This window comes from Heptranchias perlo, unplaced genomic scaffold (genome assembly GCF_035084215.1).
Source record: "Heptranchias perlo isolate sHepPer1 unplaced genomic scaffold, sHepPer1.hap1 HAP1_SCAFFOLD_64, whole genome shotgun sequence".
Taxonomy (NCBI): domain Eukaryota; kingdom Metazoa; phylum Chordata; class Chondrichthyes; order Hexanchiformes; family Hexanchidae; genus Heptranchias; species Heptranchias perlo.
The window spans coordinates 903,985-918,257 of record NW_027139666.1 but is presented as its reverse complement, the minus strand read 5'-3'; the positions used below and the strand labels follow the sequence as shown (position 1 = coordinate 918,257).

Below are 14,273 nucleotides of genomic sequence, written 5' to 3'. Positions count from 1 at the left end.
GGGTGGGGTTGCTTTTAATATGGGGATTTTCATCTCAGACAGTAAACATTTCTGAGATTGAATTCATAGAGATATTGGTATTGCTCCGGGGGTCATTCAGGGCGTGTTCGTGGGCGGAACAGTAACGCTTTAAGAACAAAGCGAATGGGAAGGAGCGGATCAGCCACTCGCGATCAGATTATGGGTCAGAAATTTCAACGGTGCAGTTACAGTATCAGTTTTGCATTGGAATAATATCGCGGTATTAAAAAGATACTAAGCAATTATATAGGAAATGCAGCTCTTTCAGAGAGGTTGTGGGTAACTCTTAAAAGAGCAGTTGTTTTTCTTTCAGTTCATTGTGGAGTTTTACTTGGAGCTGGTGTACTTGGTCACCGCCTTTGTCCCTTCCGACACGGCGTGCTTGGCCAGTTCTCCGGGCAGCAACAGGCGCACGGCGCTCTGGATCTCCCGGGAGCTGATGGTGCGCCGTTTATTATAATGGACCAGGCGGGAAGCCTCACCCGCGATGCGCTCGAAAATATCGTTCACAAAGGAGTTCATGATGCTCATGGCCTTGGAGGAGATGCCGGTGTCGGGGTGAACCTGCTTCATCACTTTGTAAACGTAGATGGAGTAACTCTCCTTCCTCGACTTTCTCCGCTTCTTGCCGCCCTTGGCCGGTGCTTTCCTCAAGGTTTTCTTGGCGCCCTTCTTGGCAGCTACTTTCTTGTCCTCAGGCATTTTCAAACTCAATCTCAGACACAGAAATGACCCAAATGTGCTCCGAGCTCGGATTAAATAGGCAGCCCCACAGCCTTATGCTAATGAAGGATGGGGGAAGGCAATGATTATGATTGGGTCACTGGGAGGAGTGTCACAATAACTAGTCACTGTAACTCTCTGATTGGATACCTGAAGAAACCAATCAGATTTAGCACCTGCCACCAATCACAAACTCGCTCACACTGCACATTGTCCGGTTTCAGCAATTTGTTCCGAACTGTTGCAGTTCTGCTTCCAGCCTGTAGATGTCCCCAAACCCCGGGACATTGAAGTTTGCAGATGAGAGAGGGACAGCAGATAAACTCATTCTTCACATTATATTGCACGAGTGGGATTAAGAAAAACTGGGAATGGAGACGAGATGCAAATACATTTTGTTATACCAAACATTCGTTTTAATGCTGTGTTAAATTCTTGTAATTGATTTTGGGATTATAGCCAATACTTGCAGAACGGCCGTGTAAATGTGTATTGAATTTCAATATAGAAAGTTGTGAGCTGGAGCAATTTGTTAGGGGAATAAGGAGGCCACATACTGCCTGGAAAATATGAGCTTAAATGGGGTAGAGGAACAATGTAAATCGTGTCCTGTGAAATTAGAGAGAAATACTGTGCAATGTCAGTGAAAAATAACGGGGTAAATTCACAACTATCGAATGATTGAAACAAAAACTTTATTTTGAATTAATTGCCTTCATTTTCCAATCACAAAACGTGCAAAATTACTAGAGTAGAAGTGACAGACTGAAACTTTCCTCACATTGCACATTGTCCTGTTTCTGTCACCACGACAGATGATGTGAATTTGTTCCGCTCTTTTACAGTTCTCGCCTACGTCCAGTAGAGGTCAGTCTCTTGTACTGTGTATGAGAGCGGGATTTCATCTGTATCTGTCAATCTCTGATACTGTGTGTGTGGGATTCATTCTGCATCTGTCATTCTCTGGTACTGAGTGTGAGCATAGTACTTATTCTGTATCTCTCAGTCTCTGGCACGACATATGAGTTTGGGATCATTCTGTATCTGCCAGTCTCTTTCACTGTCTATGAGAGTGGGATTAATTCTGTTTCTGCCAGTCTCAGGTACTGTGTATAAGTGTGGAATTAACTCTGTTACTGTCAGTCTCTGGTGCTATCTGTGAGTGTGGGATTCATTCTGCATCTGCCATTATCTGCTACTTTATCTAAGTGTGGCATTCATTCTGTCATTCAGTCCCTGAGACAAAGTGCAAATCTGAATTAATTCTGTATTCTTATTTCAGTTCCCAGTATTTTACTTGAAACTGTATCTTTAATACTTTAAAGTATATGCAGTTTTTTGTCAAGTGTTTAATTTCTAAATATGGATATATTTTTCGATTTTCTTTGATCAAACCACGTGTGTGGGTTTTGGAGTAGCATTACATCTTAATCTCTGAACTCATATGTGAATGATAATGTACCTTTCAATCTGTTCATGGTGAAATTATTGGACTGGTATGTAATGTGCAGTTCAGATCTGCAATAATGTCTGTGAGTACTGTCTGTGAGTGTGGGATTCATTGTGTTCCTGTCAATTTCTGTTACTGTGTGTGAGTGAGCTTAATTTTGTATCTGTCAGTCTCTGGTGCTGTATGTGGGGTGGTATTCATTCTGTGTTTGTCAGTCTCTCTATCTGTATGTGAGTGTGGGATTCATTCTGTATCTGTCAGTCTCTGGTACAGTCTGTGAGTGTGGGATTCATTCAATATCTGTTAGTCCCTGGCATTGTGTGTGAATGAGGGTTTCATTCTGTTCCCCTCAGTGTCAGACGCAAAATGTGAGGGAGTCATCCATTCTGCATCTATCAATTTCTAGTACTGTTTGTGAGTGATATAACTGTTGTCTCTGTCAGTCTGTGCTACAGTGTGAGAGTGTAGGATTCATTCTGTATCTGTCAGTCACTGGTATATTGTGCGAGTGTGGGTTTCATTCTATTTGTCAGTCTCTGGTAATGTGGGAGTGTGTGATTCATTCTATGTCTGTCAGTCCCTTGTACTGTGTGTGAGTGCAGGATTCATTCGGTATCTGTCAGTCACTGTTACATTGTGTGAGTGCTGGTTTCAATCTGCATGTCAGTACCTGGCCCTCTATCTGAGTTTGAAATTCATTCTTTATCTGTATGTAATTTGCATCTCCGTTTACAGTATGGTGTTCAAAACTATCTTTAACACCTCAATGTATCAATATTTTTCGCAGTGTTTAATTGGTAGATAATGATACATTTTAAAATGTGATGTTTTAGGTTATAATCAGAGAATGTGGGCACTTTTTGGACTTATATTAAATCTGTATCGATGGGAAAACAATTGTGAATTAGTTTATCTTCCAAACTGATATGGTGACATTTTTGAACTTGTACATGATGTGTAGCTCACTCTGCATGAATGGAAAACTGTATATTTAAGAGTGAATTTGCATCAGTTTTTTGTCGTGGTTTATAATGTGTAGATCAGTCTGCAGTAATGGAAATGATATTGTGTCTTTCAATCTGATACTTCTTGGACTGGTAAGTAATGTGTTACTCAGCCTGCACTAATGTGTGATTCATTTTGTATCTCCCAGTCTCTGGAACAGTGTGTGAGTGTGAGATTCATTCTGTATCTTGTCAGTCGTGTGTGTGAGTTTGTGATTTATTCTATATATGCAGTCTCCGATACTGTGAGTGTGGGATTTATTCTGTGTCTTTCAGTCTCCAGTCTTGTATGTGGGTGTTGAATTCATTCTAAATATGCAGCCTCTCAGACTGCGTGTTGGTGTGGGATGCATTCACTATCTGACAGTCTCTGGTACTGTGTGAATGTGGGTGCCATTATTTATCTGTCAGCCTCTAGTACTTTATGAGAGTGAGTAATTAACCAGATATCTATCAGTCCTTGGTACTGTATGCCAGTGTGGGATTCATTCAGTATCTGTCAACTCTGGTACCATATGTGAGTGTAGGATTCGCTCTGTGTCTGTCAGTCTCCAGCAATGTATGTGATTTTAGGATTCCTTCTGCATCTTTCAGTCTCTGGTACTGTATCTGAGTGTGAGATTCATTCTGTATTTGTATGTAATTATTCTCTCAGATTGCATTATTGCGTTCAAAATGGTAGCTTTAATATCTTCATGTTTAGGTCATATCTCATTATTTAACTGGTAAATATGGGTACACTTTAGGATTTGACGCTGTAGGTTTTAATTAGATAATTTGTCTGCTTTTTGAACTACGATTAAATCTGTATCTCTGTAAGTACAAATGTGAATGATAATGTATATTTCAAATTGATATGGTGACACTTTTCAAATGGTATATAATGTGTAGCTCAGTCTGTACTAATAGAATTGATACTGTATCTTTAAATCTCAGACTATGAGTGTATTATAAACTGATATCTAATTTGTTTCTCAGGTTACACTGTCACAGCATTTCTCAATCTGATACTGTACATGAGTTTTGGACTGTTATGGAATTTGTATCACATGATACATGCAATATCCATTCGGATAGTGTATTAAACTCACATGTGTGTGTGAGTTCTGAGCCAGTATTCAATTGGAATCTCAGGGTACATTATTGGGATAGATTATGTAACTTCCAATCGGTTGCCATGTGTGATTTCGATCTGTGATTTAATTCGTACCTAATGTTGCCCTATTGTGAGATTGACATAGTGCCTTTCAATCTGATAGTGTGAACTTGGACTGGGATTTTTGTATCTGCCTGTCAACGGGACTCAGCTCGGGGGAAATGGAACAGCGTCTGCCTCACCTGCTCTGTTTGAATGTTGGATTGAAAATGTGCCTGTGAAACTTGGGATCAGTGTGGGACTGAGTGCTTCTACTGTCTGAGACTGTGGAACTGATGACCTCTCCGTGTCTCTGTGCGCTGTGTGTGATAATGTACTTACTGTGTGGGAGAAGGAGTTGGCTGCACTGTTCCTTGTGCCTCGAGTGGAGGAAACATAACACTGATTCTGGGTCCTTCAAGGATTTGCCTGTAGGAAGAAATTTATCTCTTGTAACTCAAGAACCAGTGAGGTAGAAAATACAAAAGTATTCGAATTAATATCCATGTCAATGATTATTTTGAATATCGACAAATGAAAACCAGTGATACAAGCAGTGTCAGTGTCTGACTCCACTGCAGTACTGCAGCACTCAGCTTCTGCACACCAGGTGTGTTGTGCAATTTTACAACGATTTAGTGACATCCAGACACAACCCAACCCCTGCACTGATCCATGAATGGGACAACCCGATGGGGCAGGGACCTTTGTACAGGTCAGGTTTCTAATCCCCTCTCCCATGGGACTTACCGTTCAAATGAAAGCAAACAGCCGTTGTTTAAAATGTGTCCTTCACACTTCTCACCTGATCCCTGCAATAGATGCTCTTTGGAAAACTCCCCACATCCTTACTGTCCGGCTCTGGTTCCACTCTTCACTGTCCAATAACAATAAACAGGGTGAGACTGGAACGAAACCAGGAACATTCACTACTGGTTTGGGGAGAGAAAGCAGCATTGATTCTAAATAGCAGGTTCTTCCCATTCTGTCTCCCTTACCCTGGACACACCCTGTACACACACAGCCCGAGAATGGCCTCTCCCTTCCCCCGCTCACTCCATGTTCCGGGACCAGTTCCTGATCCACTCCGCCTCTTACAAACAGCCCCCGGACTCCCCCGGCCCTTCCTCCGGACTCAATGCCGATCTCTGAGCCCATCTGCGGACACGGTCCCGAAGCGATGAGCTGCTTTAACGAGGCTGCTCTTTGCTCCCTTCCTCCGGAGGCCGTGATCTCTACAGTCCCGGCTGTTTTAAACCATCTTCTTTCGCTCACTGAGGGAATGGCGCCCACAGGCCGAGTGGTGGAGGAGAGCGCGCATGCGCTCTTCTGCTCACCAACAACCAGCCCTGGGGGCGGAGCTGAGCCGCGCATGCGCAGCTATCTGGTTTAATTCCCAATGCACAAATCGATGGAAACTTTCCCCAATTGGAATTTTTCAGAGTCTGAGCAAAGGAAGTGGGTCTGGGGGAAAGGTCAGAGGGAATGGGGTCCACAGGCAGTGCAGGAACAGGCACCAGAATGGGAAACAGATGGGATTCCACCTGTGCCTAACGCTGGAATCCAGACTGACTTTACAATCTCTAACTATTAAACTAGATGTTTCCATCCCTGCTGTTTCTCTCGGTATCTTTTGATGGTAAAGAGCCTTTCATAGATAAAGTGGGCGGCTGATAAATGGCTTTGATTCATTCTTGCACTCTTTACTGATAAAACTGAAGCGTGAGGAAGAAACTGGGGCGGGGGCAGGATTTCTCAAACCAATCCTTTAGAAAAAAGGAGGAAAGAGTGAGTCGATGTGTTTGTTGGGATCGTGTAGGATTAATATCTGACAGCACTGGTCCCAGATTAATTTAATCAGAATGCAACTCTCGATTACTGAGAGTAATACTGAACGTCCCTGAGCTGCAAAACAGAATAAAGTACAACAGGCAAGAGAGGGTTAAATGTGGCCCATTGTTTTTGTCACTCTCTGAACTGAGTGTGGGATTAATAGTGTGTCTGCCTCTGGTGCAATATCAGTGAGAGATGAGATTGCATCTTTTGTCTCTCCAATGGGATCTTTCTGGATAAAACGAAACTTTACAGGTTAGTCTGCAACTGATACTGTGGCACTTTGTCTCTCCGTGTTCTCTCTCACCGTTTCTGTCTCCCTGTCTCCCTCTCTCTGTCTCTCTCTGGTGCTGTATATGAATGTGGGATGCTGCTATTGAGCTTGATATGAACACACTGATAGGAAGTGTACGACTGTCAGTGTATGTTTGTCTCTCTGTTGTGCTGGACATGAAGGTGGGATACTGTCTGACATAAAACAGAGAGAATGGGTTGTCCGGGCCGGGCCGCAGTGTAACCGGGGATGTGTTCGGCTTCAGTCCCAGTTCATGGTAATTTCTTTTTCACAGATTCAGGGTGAGAGTCTCGGTGAGACGGTACCACTAGCGGAGAAGCATCGCGTCTCAACTCAAACCCCAACACATGAGATTCTCGAAATCAGCTAGAATAAAGTGTTTTGTAAACTGCTGAACCCGTCCGGGAGGGGATGTGTGGGGAGATAGAATCGGGGGAGACTGGGACTGAAATGGAAGGAGGCGGGTTGACTTGTAATAGAAGGGACTGTATTTAGGCAGGAATATGACTGACTGTTAATTGTAACGGGGCTTATTTAAAAGCTCCGGGTTTCTGGAAATCCTTGAATATGAAGTCCGAGTCTGTAAGGGTTTGTCCAGAGCGCTGTGTTTCGGTTCTATTATCGATAAACGGTTTGAAATTGGCGGGTGGAGAAAGCTGGAGGTGGAGCTGGAAGATCAGAGGCCGCTCTCTGCTCTGTCTGTCACTCTTTCTCCTCCACTCCCGCCCTCTCTGTTAAATCCTTTACATGGAAGCAACGCGGGTAGTTGGACTCTAAACACGGTTGACAAGTCAACAAGACGAAAGGCGAGTAATGTTTCTGATCTCCTGGGCACCAGGTAATTCACTGTCATTTGTTTCTGTACAGAGTTACATTTCAGTGATTCCCCAGTGTGTTTGATGCGTTATTTAAATAATCCAACAAAATATAACAGAAACGGAGCGAAGCACTGAATCCCACAGATGTAGAAAGGTTAGTCGAACAGTTCTGGTGATGCCTTACGAGCCCAGCATGGCAACTATTTTAAATAAATACAAGAAATCTGATGATGTGTGGGCTGGGGTTCATAAGTCACCGTTTAAAGTACCGGACTGTGGTCGGTTCCCCGACTCCAGTCCCATTAATACCCCATCTCGTCTACACCGAGACAAAAGAAGCTCAAAGTAACACTGGTCGCATGATATCAGCGTCTCCTTCAGTCAGTAACCAGTCTTTTTACACATTCAGTGGGTGGATCTGAACATGAGCCTTTATATCGAGTTACATCGAAACCAAGGTACAGAAACAGGCCATTCGGCCGAATTGGTCTGTGACGGTGTTCATGCTCCACGTGAGCCTCCTCCTTCCTTACTTCATCTAACTCTATCACAACACCCTTCTATTCCTTTCTCCCTCATGTCCTTCTCTATCTTCCCCTTAAATGCCCCTATGTTATTTTCCTCAACGAATCCTTGGGGAGCGATTTCCACATTCTTCCCAATCTTTGGGTAAAGCAGTTTCTCCTGAATTCCCTATTGGATTTATTAGCGACTATTTTATATTTATTACCTGAAGTGTTGGACTCCCCACAAGTGGAATCATTTTCCCTGCGTCTCCCCTTTCAAACCTTATCATTATCTTGAAGACTTCTATCATTTCAACCCTCAGCCTTCTCTTTTCTAGTGAAATGAGCCCCAGCCTGTTCAACATTTCCTGATAAGAATATCCTCTCATTTCTGGTATCACCTTTGTGAATCTTTTTTGCACCTTCTCCAATCCCTCTCCGTCCTTTCTATAACATGGAGACCAGAACTGTGCACCATACTCCAAGTGTGGTCTAACCAAGGTCCCATACAATTTTAACATAACTTCTTTGTTTTCAAATCTATCCCCCTCGAAATGAATCTTAGTGTTTGATTTTTCTTTTATGACCTTATTGAGCTGCGTCGCTACTTCTTGTAATTTTTATATCTGTACCCCTTGATCCCTTTTCTCCTCTATCCCGTTTAGACTCTTATTATCCAAGCAGTGTGTGACCTTCTTATTCTCCATTCTGCAAGTTTATTAATGTCCTCTTGCAATTTGCTACATTCTTCCTTTGTATTAAATACATCCCCCAATTTGGAGTCGTCGACACATTTTGAAATTGTACTTCCGATTCCCGTTTCAAAATTGTCAATGTAAATTGTGAAGAACAGTAGTCCCAGCAACTGGAACATCACTTCCCATCTTTTGCCAGTCTGAGTAGCGACTCTTAACCTCTATTCTCGGTTTTCTGCTTTGTCGCCAGCTTACGATCCATTCCACCACCTGTCCCCTGACTCCACTTGCTCTGAAATTAGCCATGAGTCTACAACGCGAAACCTTATCGAAGGCCTTCGGAAAATCCAAATATATTTAATCTAATGCTTTAAACTTGTATTCAATTTCTGTTCCTTCTTCAAAGATTTCAATAAGGTTGGTCCTGTCCTTTGGGTTATCAGATTAAATCCTTGCCGCTTTACTTGCTCTTGGAGCAGACAATGCTGGTTTTCTTCGGCAGCAGCACGGCCTGGATATCTGGCGACACCCTGAGCGATGGTCACCCGTCCCAGCAGCTTGTGGAGCTCCTCCTCGTTGTGGATGGCCAGCTGCAGGTGTCTGGGGATGATGCGGGTCTTCGTGTTGTCGTGGGCTACGTTGGCGGCCAGCTCGAGGATTTCAGCCGTCAGATACTCGAGCACAATAGCCAGATAGAACGGGACTCCGGCACCCACATTCAGCGGATTTCCACTTTCGCAGGAGCATGTGAACACGGTCCACAGGGAACGACAGTACCGGCCCGGGATGAGCGAGGCTTGGCCTTGGCCCGAGCTTTAACGCCGGTTTTTCCTCTTCCAGACATTTCCACAATCTCACAAATACGTTCATGCAGAATAAAGAACTCTCCTGCTCTCGCCCTTCTTATACCTTCTGGAGGAGTACAGTGGGGGCATTTGCAGTGGGTCTCTCTCAGAGTGTTTACACTGCCCGCTCACCCTCACTGATATTCTATCTTTCAACTGCTGTAATATTGTCCTTTAGCAATATTGCTGGTCTCCCTCCTTTCCCTACTTCTCTGTCCTTTCTAAAGATCTTATAGACTTGAATATTAAGCAGCCAGTCGTGCCCAGCTGGTAGTCCGGTCTCCGTAATCATTTAATGTAATTATATAACCTCACGAAATGGATAATGCGGCCGAAAAACTGGATAGTGTGTCACTTCCATTGGTTGGGGGGTTTGCGACATCTACTGGGCGGAGACGTGAACTACAAAAGAGCGAGAAATGGTCAGTCGGAAACCGGTTCAAATGAAGAACAAAATCCAACCGCTTGCGGTGTCTGTTCAGGGTATGATGTTTAACAACTATTTTATGATGATGGATGGTCAGCGATGGTGGTATAGTGGTGAGCATTGTTGCCTTCTAAGCAATTGATTCGGGTTCGATTCCCGGCCATCGCAATTAAGTGTTCTCATTAGTTCATTTCCTTCAGAAACTCTTAAGTATTGAATTTGATGCAGTTCAGTTGGATATTGTTTCCAAAACATAAACGAGTATAGGTGTAGTAAAATGAATTCAGCCTTCATTTATTTTCCCTATAGAAGGAATAGAGGAAAAACATGCTGGAAATAGTGAGCTGCAAAGGGTCCAATGAGAGTTAGGATGGCAAATGAAATGGTAGCCTTTATTGTAAGGGTTTTGGAATATAAGATTAAGGAGGTCTTGCTGCAATTGCAGTATGAGGAAATATTGTGTAAAATTGGCCTATATTCTGTGGAGATAGAAGAATGAGAGGTGATCTCATTGAAATGTATAACATTCTTAGATGGCTTGACAGGGTAGATGCTGAGTGGCTGATTCCCCTCGCTGGAGAGTCAAGAACTGGAGCTCATAGTCACAAGATAAGGAGTCGGCCATTTAGGACCGATATGAGAAAAATTTCTGCACTCAAAGGGTTATGAATCTTTGGAATTCTCTACCCCTGAGGGCTGTGGATGCTCAGTCGTTGAGTATATTCAAAGCTGAGATCGATAGATTATTGGAATCTCCGGGAATCAAGGGATATGGGGATCGGGTGCGAAAGTGGAGTTGAGGTCGAAGATCAGCCCTGATCTGATTGAATGGCAGAGAGGGCTCGTGGGGCCGTATGGCCTGCTCCTGCTCCTATTTCTTACGTTCTTATGTAGAGAGCCTTATATCCAAGTGTGCTGATGACACTAAGTTAGGTGGCACAATTAACATTATAGATTGGAGCAGAAAGTTGCAAAGGGAAATTGATAGATTAAGTGAGTGGGCAAAACTGTGGCAGATGGAGTTCAACGTGGGGAAGCGTGACGTCATCCAATTTGGACCATAAAAAGATAGATCAAAGTATTTTCTAAATGCGGAGAAGTTAGGAACTGTGGGGGAGGAGAGAGATTTGTGGACCAAATGCAGAATTCACTAAAAATGCAAATAAAAGTTAAAATGGTAATGGAATTTTGATTTTTATCTCAAGGGATCCGGAATAAAAAGGAGTGGAATTTATGTCACAGTTATACAGAGCTCTGGTTAGACCTCATTTAAAGTATTGTATTCAGTTCTGGGCACCGCACCTCTGGCAGGATAAGAACAGATGAAATATGAGCAGCAGGTGGCCTTAGGGCCCTTCGAGCCTGCTCCGCCATTCAATAGATCATGGCTGATTTTGTACCTCCACACCACTTTACTGCCCGATCCCCATATCCCTTGATTTCCTTGTCCAAAAATCTATCAAACTCAATCTTGAACAATTTAAACGACTGAACATCCACAGCCCTCTGGGGTGGAGAGAACAGCATCGAGGAAGATAAAGGGAATGAAGTGAAATGTGTCATACAGTTACATCTCGCTGCTCTGTCTGACCATTTTGATCACTACTTCCCTGCAGAGGGATTTGAAAATTTGATGGAAAAGCGTTGGTTGAAAGATCCTTTTGCTTTCGAAAATCCTGAATAAATAATGAAGCTAAACTTGATGCTTGAGCAAGAAAACGAGATGATGCGACTCACCTGTGAGCACACTGAAAACACTCCACAAGTCATTCAGTTTGTCATGTTTTTCGATCAGTGTTTTCAAAGAATATCCTCTGTTAAGTAAGATTAGTGTTCTGTTGTTGCTGCCGTTCAAAACAACCTACATCTCCGAACTGGGATTTTCGACTCTGACAAGAGAAAGAAACCCACTCAACAGAGCACCTGATATGCGTGGAGCGCTTTCATCTTGTGATCCAGATTGGAACGAGATCGTGAACAACAGGCGGACCCATCCGCCACATTAAATAAGTGAAACTCAAACTGACCGTTTTATTATTGTCCTTAAACTGTATTTAAAATGATTTTCAAGGAACGTCGATGTCTAATTTTAGTTATTACTTGAAGTGAAGAGAAGAGCGAGCATGTATTGACCTTTATTGGGATTTGGTGAAAACTCCAGTCAGAAGGTATTATTTTTTTGGGTCCCTGGGGGAAGAGTTTTTCTTCCACTGGGTCACGAGAAAAAAAGTTTGAAAAACACTGATCTTCATTGTACGGTCAGTGTCTGTTCAGCAAACCGGCTCTGAATGTCTCAGTCTGTATTTCGAGAAATGGTTCTGTGCGCGACGCGGGCAATACAAACGGTGACCGACGCACTGCGACTAATGGCGGCCGGAGGCCCCACAATCCCCCGCGGCCGAGAAACCCCTCTATCTCTCCAAGGTGCTGATTTTTCCGCTCAGACTGCGCATGCTCCCGTGCCCCGCCGTGCATTCTGGGAACGCATCGCTCCTTTCCTTAGTTCCCGAGTCGGACTCGGTGGAAACGGGAGAAGAAACCGGGAAGTGGCGGGTAGGACTGGGTAGGCGCTGGATGATGGGTGTAATGGAGTCCGGGGACCCCCGCCCGCCCGATCCCCCGGGACCCCCGACTCTGATTCAGGGCGTGAGCCGCACTCGGTGTTGCTGAGTCTCCGCTCAGTGTCAATGCAGGTTGTTGTTGATCTGCTTTCCTTTTGCCTCAGCTTTGCCGGACAGAATCAGCCAGGGACGGTGACTGTGCTGCTCTCCATGGTTGAAATTCCGGCAGCTCGCTGTACAGGCTCACAGGTGCAGAATTACCATTTGGCCGGGTACTGGAGGGCAAACAGTGACTGGGGCCGAAACCCAACATCACGCAGAACCTTCAGGAGCGAAAAGGAGGAAAAATAGATCCTGCGATGAATCTGGATTTCAAATAGCGAGGACATGTCACGGAGGCAGAGTGTGTGGGACGGGGGAATTCATAGCTTAATAGGGGCAAGGAGGGAGAGTGTGTGGGACGGGGGATTTAAGCTTAATTGGGGCAAGGAGGGAGAGTGTGGGACAGGGGTTTTACAGCTTAATGATGGCAAGGAGGGAGAGTGTAGGTCGGGTGATTTACAGCTTAATAGGGGCAAGAATGGATAGTGTGTGGGACGGGGGATTTACAGCTCATCAGGGGCAAGGAGGGAGAGTGTGGGACGGGGGATTTACAGCTTAATAGGAGCAAGGAGGGAGAGTGTGGGACGGGGGATTTACAGCTTAATAGGGGCAAGGAGGGAGAGTGTGTGGGACGGGGCATTCACAGCTTAGGATGGGCAAGGGAGAAAAGAATGTTCCAGAGAAACTAGAACTGTGTGTTCTGAATTTCTATCCTGTATTTATGGTGATGAATTATGTAAATGATGTGCACAGATGCGTCGACTAGGCTTTATTCTCTTGAATATACAAGATTAAGGACTGATCTAATTGAGGTGTTTAAGATGATTAGAGGTTTTGATAGAATAGATGGAGATAAACTATTTCCTCTGGTGGGAGAGTCCAGAACAAGGCTGAATCATCTGAAAATTAGATCTCGGCCATTGAGGGGTGATGGCCGGAAGCAAGTCTTCCGAACTTTTCCCGCAGAGCGGCAGTGGACCTGAGAGTAGAAGACTGAGATTGTGGAATAAAAGCAGCAGCAGACCTGCAACAAGAGACAACTACTGTGCGGCATCACAGGTGAGGCAGGAGAGTCCGAGAGGTGAGCCGAGTATAAAAGGGGAGACCGAGAGCGGGAAGAGAGTCTAAGAGTCGAAGGCACGTCATGGCAGCACAGCTCGCACCCGTTATATGCTCCTCCTGCACGATGTGGGAAGTCATGGACACTACCAGTGTCCCTGGCGACCATGTGTGCTGGAAGTGTGTCCAGCTGCAGCTACTGGCTAACCGTCTTTCGGAGCTGGAGCTGCGGGTGGATTCACTGTGGAGCATCCGCGATGCTGAGACTATCGTGGATAGCACGTTCAGTGAGGTGGTCACACCGCAGGTAAAGAAAACGCAGGCAGAAAGGAAATGGGTCACCGCCAGGCAGAATAAAATGACTAGGCAGGTAGAGCCGGAGTCCCCTGGGGCCGTCTCCCTCTCAAACAGATATTCTGCTTTGGATACTGTTGAGGGAGATGGCTTATCAGGGGAAAGCAGCAAGAGCCAGGTTCGGGGCACCACGGGTGGCTCTGCTGCACAGGAGGGGAGGAAGAAGAGTGGCAGGGCTTTTGTGATAGGGGATTCAATTGTAAGGGGAACAGATAGGCGTTTCTGCGGCCGCAAACGTGACTCCAGTATGGTATGTTGACTCCCTGGTGCTAGGGTCAAGGATGTCACCGAGCGGCTACAGGGCATTCTGGAGGGGGAGGGTGAACAGCCAGTAGTCGTGGTCCATATTGGTACCAACGACATTGGTAAAAAAAGGGATGAGGTCCTGCAAGGTGAATTTAAGGAGTTAGGAGATAAATTAAAAAGCAGGACTTCAAAGGTAGTG

The 14,273-nt window shown here is 44.7% G+C and overlaps 1 protein-coding gene and 1 non-coding gene across 2 annotated transcripts; one reads left to right on the top strand and one right to left on the bottom strand.

Moving 5' to 3' along the window:
• Positions 1–348: 348 nt before the first annotated feature.
• Positions 349–723, bottom strand: LOC137317957 (histone H2B 1/2-like). The gene is made up of 2 exons (XM_067980953.1): positions 598–723; positions 349–513 (listed from the first exon to the last, which is right to left on the bottom strand). Exons 1-2 carry the CDS (start codon positions 721–723, stop codon positions 349–351), a joined length of 291 nt encoding a protein of 96 aa, XP_067837054.1.
• Positions 724–9,848: 9,125 nt separating this feature from the next.
• On the top strand, positions 9,849–9,920 carry trnar-ucu (transfer RNA arginine (anticodon UCU)). The gene has a single exon. It is a non-coding gene; the product is annotated as a tRNA-Arg (tRNA).
• The last annotated feature ends 4,353 nt before the right edge of the window (positions 9,921–14,273 follow it).

Coding starts and splice junctions, on each gene's coding strand:
- LOC137317957 (XM_067980953.1), bottom strand. CDS start 723: ATGCCTGAGGACAAGAAAGTAGCTGCCAAGAAGGGCGCCAAGAAAACC. Junction 514..597: donor ACTCCATCTACGTTTACAAA/GTGATGAAGCAG, acceptor GATATTTTCGAG/CGCATCGCGGGTGAGGCTTC.